Consider the following 4,840-nt stretch of genomic DNA (forward strand, 5'->3'; position numbering starts at 1 on the left):
CCTGTTGCCTGCCACTTTCCACAATGAGTAGAAGCAGCCTGAGGCCTGTGCCAGATGCAGCTGTCCCAGAATCATAAGCCAAAAAAACCTCTGCTCTTTATAAATTACCCAGTCTCAGGTATTCTGTTACAGCAACACAAAACATACTAATACAAGGTCCCCAAATGGAAGATTTTAAATATTTCTACTGAATTTTTACCTGTAATGGGGNAAGTTAAAGGAGATCTCCTTATAATGAAATTCCAAATAGATCCATTTCCATAGAAGATGGAGAAAAATAGACAATTACATTCCATATATGTAAGTCACAAATACACAGGCAGAATTCTGATGAGCCATGTCCTGGTTAAACTTGCTCAAGCATATCCGCATGTCCCCAGTAATCTGGAAATATGCATCCTATCGACTGTATAATTAATGATTCCCTTTAATAAAGCCTGCTTCAGTTCTCCCCCCAGGCCCACTAGAGTCTCCAGCAACACATTTCAGTGGGAGTTCTCAGATTTTCAAAAAAATCTTCTTTTTATAGAGAATGTACGCAATGAGCACCCAGAGAGCAGTGGCGACTATGTTCTGAGTTAGATGTTCTTTGTGTGACTGGTTATCCTCCAGCTTCCACTGAAAGGGAAAGTAGTTCTGAAACACCTCGTGGCCGACATACACCAGAATAGAATTCATTCCTTAAGGAGAGACACAGAAGACAATGGTTTTCCTAAGTTACACATGGTCATCTATTTAATTCTTGAAGTTAGTTCAGTGAAAAAACAAAAAGCATGCACTCACATTATTGGCTACTGCCAAAAAAATAAGTGATACAGATCTTGTAAGTAAGTGTAAACTATATTAAAAATTATTAGAAAAGATTCTTTCTGTAACAATGTAATTCTTGAATACTAAATCTGAAAGGAAAACTAAAATTATTAACATATTTTCTAGACAGAAAACTGGAGGTCCAAAGAATGTAACTTTTACTAGAATTAAAGGGCTGAAATGAATCATTGAAATTACCTAGTCTATCTCTCAGTCCTTGGGTAGAACTGCATCTAAGTCATTCCATTTATCTTTTGATTTCACCTCTTGATATTTCTTATAATGCCTAATCTTTAAGGTAGTGCATTTACATTAAGAAAGAAAGCATAGTTCCATTTATTAAGTATTAGAACCTTGATAATATGCCCTGGATCATTTCTGATACTCTAAAATTTGGTAATGCCTGAAGCAACAAGTGGGTCTCATAAGCTGTTTCAACCTAAATGGGTAAAAATGGGGTGGACTGCTTCAGAACAGCAACGGTGCTGTGAGACCCGTGACAACAGGCCCCTACTGCCTTCTCCCTCAGCTTGTTTTCTGGAAACATGCCACCAGGGAAGTGACTTGAGTCCCAGCACTGAGGACGCTCAGCAGGTCTCTGGGCCAGTCCACGTGGTCACCATCACCACCTGTTTGGGGTTGGAGGTGACTTACCTGGATAGAAGAATGGGGTTCCTGTCCACAATCCCCTGACATCCACAACCGGGTACAGGATCAGCATGATGAGGAAGGCAAAGGAGCTCAGCGTGGTGACATAGGAAATGGACCTGGGAAGAGGTAAACACAGTGTCCTGCTGCCCATTTCAACACTGGAAAACATCAACATTAAAATGACACTTTTTTCTATACCTACCAGAGATTTTTGTTTACTGGAATAAAGCCTTCATTTTCAGAAATTTTGGTCAATGCAACAGAAATAAGCCCCTATAATGGGAAGGGGAAAGATATTAAAGTTTTATATTATCTCAAAAAACAATTGTGTTTCATGATCAAAAAATATCAGCTATTTAATTGCTTAGGGAGGGCTTAAAATTGTGCCTTATGTTTTACTCTTTTTTTTTTTTTTTGTCTTTTTCGTGACGGGTAGGGGGATCAAAACCCTTGGTGGGGGGTCGCCCGCACGGCGCTCAGCCAGTGAGCGCACCGGCCAGTCCTATATAGGATCCGAACCCGCGGCGGGAGCATCACCGCGCTCCCAGCGCCACACTCTCCCGAGTGCGCCACGGGGGCGGCCCTATGTTTTTACTCTTTTAACTGGAAACATATTTTTAATATGCATAACTAACAAATATTCTCCAAAAATACCTTGTCACATTCCTCTGAGTTGAAGAAGGTAAACTAATCAATAAATTAGAGTGAATCCTGTAGGAAACATGATTGCAAGTTCAGGCGTAAAATGCACAGTCAGTCAACCTCGCAGTTCTTTTTTCACATATGAATCTGGAAGTTGATGTATGGAAACCTGTTATTATTTGCCTAGACTTTCTGATTTGGCTCCCTTCACAGAATCCATACCTCCCACATTTCTTCAGGCATTCCTGGATGGATGTTTGACGGCAAACATTGTCTTATTTATAAGGACATTTTCCTAGTAAAATAAACCTGAGAATTTAAGTGTAAAGATTTGTTCTTCTGTTAGTTAAGTGAAGAATGTTACCTGCTGCAATGTGGTAACAGCTATGATACCAGTGTGGCTAAAATTTTATTTCTTTTTAAATGTGTTTATGTGTGAAGAAAAGGAATTTTATTGAGGAACAGTGGTTACTCACTAGAATACAACACCAGGCAGTGAATCTGATCAGGATGTCTTTGGTCTGATCCTTGTAATACAACAGTATTTTTCCTGCCTGGAGAAGAAAACAGATGACCAAGAGAATCACCTAAGACGTTCTTATTTCATCCACTGTCTTAATCACTCAACAAACAAATACATTTGCTGGGCATGCCACTAGATACTGAGATTATACGGAAGAATGACACACTACCCCTGGCCTCGTTTAGTGGAGACTGAGAGAGGAACACAAGACCAAAAGATGAAGCACGCACTCAGGGAAGGAGGGAGGTGGCAGAGTCAACAGGCACAAGATGACCCAGGCAGGAAGAGCGCTCTGAGCGTAACGGAACAGCACACAGACGCACGCCAGGGACAGCGAAGAAGCGCGGTGGTGCCTCCGAGGTGCTGGGGGTGACTCAGGAGGGCTGGACGGTGGGAAGGGCAGACAAGGGAGGAGGCAGGGTGGCTTTGTGGGTCTCACTTCAAGTCAGGGGCTTTCTTCCATAGGTCTAAGGAAGCCAAGGATAACTCCCCCCAAAAGTGACAAGGGACCAGCTCAGACTGTCCTGCTAGATGGCCCAGTCTGGCAGCACTGTGGAAGAGGAACAGGGACAGGGTGGAAGCGGAGGAAGAAAAACACTTTTAAAACAGTCAAATATGAACTCTGTAGAAAATATTTTTTCTGAAAACATGAAAGGATAAAGAGTTAATAATGTACTAACGTATTCTAGGTGCCAGTTCTTAGAATTTGACACAAATTAACTTACTGAATCCTCACAACACCTTTATGAGAAGTAGGTGCTGTTGAAACACAGAGTCAAATAACACACCCGAGGCTGCCCAGCTAGTAAGTGGCAGAGCTGGATTCAAACCCAGGTAGTGCGGCTCCAGGTCCTCACCTGCAATCTCTGCCTGGGCAGACTGCTCTGGCAGGCAGATCTGCCCACAGAGCATCTCAGGGACTAAATGAATATATGTAAAAGCACAATACAAACTATAAAGTACTATAGAGATAAAGGCAGTGTTTCTAAATAATGTATAAAATTATTTTATCACTGAAATGTATATGCTTTAGATCTGCACTAGCCACACATGACTATTTAAATTATAAATTAAATAAAGTTAAAAATTCAGTTCTCAGTCACACCAGCCACATTTCAAGTACTCAAGAGCTAACCTGGCTTGTGGCTGCCCCACTGGATAGCACAAAGAATATTTTCATCACTGCAGAAAGTTCCATAAATACCGCTTTACAAGTTTTTCCCCCTCCCAGTTACCTCCCTTCAAACAATAGTTTCAAAAAATCCAGACTGCTCAGAATTTTAATAAAATTGCACGACATAAACCAAGGACAACCTGTATTGACTTTGGCATGAAATATGCATACCGAGAAGCCATGTAAAGTGTACCAAATGGTTTGAATCTACGTGCCCCTCCAAAATTCAATACTGAAACCTAATAACCAAGGTGATGGTATTAGAAGGTGGGGCCTCTGGGAGGTGACTATGTCATGAGGACTCTGCATTAGCGAATGGATTTAATGCTCTTACAAAAGGGCTTGAGGCAGTGAGTTTGGTCTCTTTGCCCTTCCACCTTCCCCAATGTGAGGACATGGCCTTGGTCACCTCCAGAGGACACACGTCCAAGGAGCTGTCTTGGAAGCAGAAACCAGACCCTCATCAGAGAGCAAAACTGCCAGTGCTATCACCTTGGACTTAACCAGCCTCCAGAACCATGAGAAATAAATTTCTGTTCTTTATAAGTTACCCAATCTCAGTACTAAGTGAAAAATCAATAATCATAAACTGTCAGAAAAATGTATCCTAATGAAATGAACAAATACCTGAACTCCTAAAAAGGCCATCACAATGGAGTTGATGGTCCCCAGGATTCCTTCTGGATCATAGGCCACCTTAGTGTGATAAAGCACCTTAATAAAACAGAAAAAGCAAGCAATATTCACTGACCACAAAAATGTGCACAAACAGCTTTTAGAGTAGTCACAAACTTGAATGCAATCCAGTATTTAATGTTTTTTGGCTTTTACTCCAGGAATTTATTGCCAACTTAGGGGGATTATAGGCAGAATACTTCTGGCCAAGAAAGTGTGCAGTGTGTAACACTTCAAAACAAACACAGAGAACCGACCACAGGGCAGACCTCTGGTCCTGGTGGCTGCCCAATTCATGATTGTTCTTTGCTCAGTTAAACTTTGTTTAAAAAAAAAAAAAAAAAAAAAAAAAAAAAAAAAAAAAA

At 41.1% G+C, this 4,840-nt stretch overlaps 1 protein-coding gene across 1 annotated transcript in view; it reads right to left on the minus strand.

The window, feature by feature from the left end:
• Positions 1-214: 214 nt before the first annotated feature.
• The window catches only part of LOC103583516 (heparan-alpha-glucosaminide N-acetyltransferase), a gene marked incomplete at its 5' end in the record, with an annotated part of 9,346 nt that continues 4,720 nt past the window's right edge, over positions 215-4,840 (minus strand). Inside the window, 5 exons of the mRNA XM_008564813.1 lie at positions 215-680; positions 1,465-1,577; positions 1,664-1,734; positions 2,580-2,657; positions 4,428-4,514. Of these exons, the coding sequence (XP_008563035.1) occupies positions 499-680; positions 1,465-1,577; positions 1,664-1,734; positions 2,580-2,657; positions 4,428-4,514 (531 nt within the window). The remainder of the gene's footprint in view (positions 681-1,464; positions 1,578-1,663; positions 1,735-2,579; positions 2,658-4,427; positions 4,515-4,840) is intronic.

The sequence above is a fragment of the Galeopterus variegatus genome, unplaced genomic scaffold (genome assembly GCF_000696425.1).
Source record: "Galeopterus variegatus unplaced genomic scaffold, G_variegatus-3.0.2 Scaffold23762, whole genome shotgun sequence".
Taxonomy (NCBI): Eukaryota; Metazoa; Chordata; class Mammalia; order Dermoptera; family Cynocephalidae; genus Galeopterus; species Galeopterus variegatus.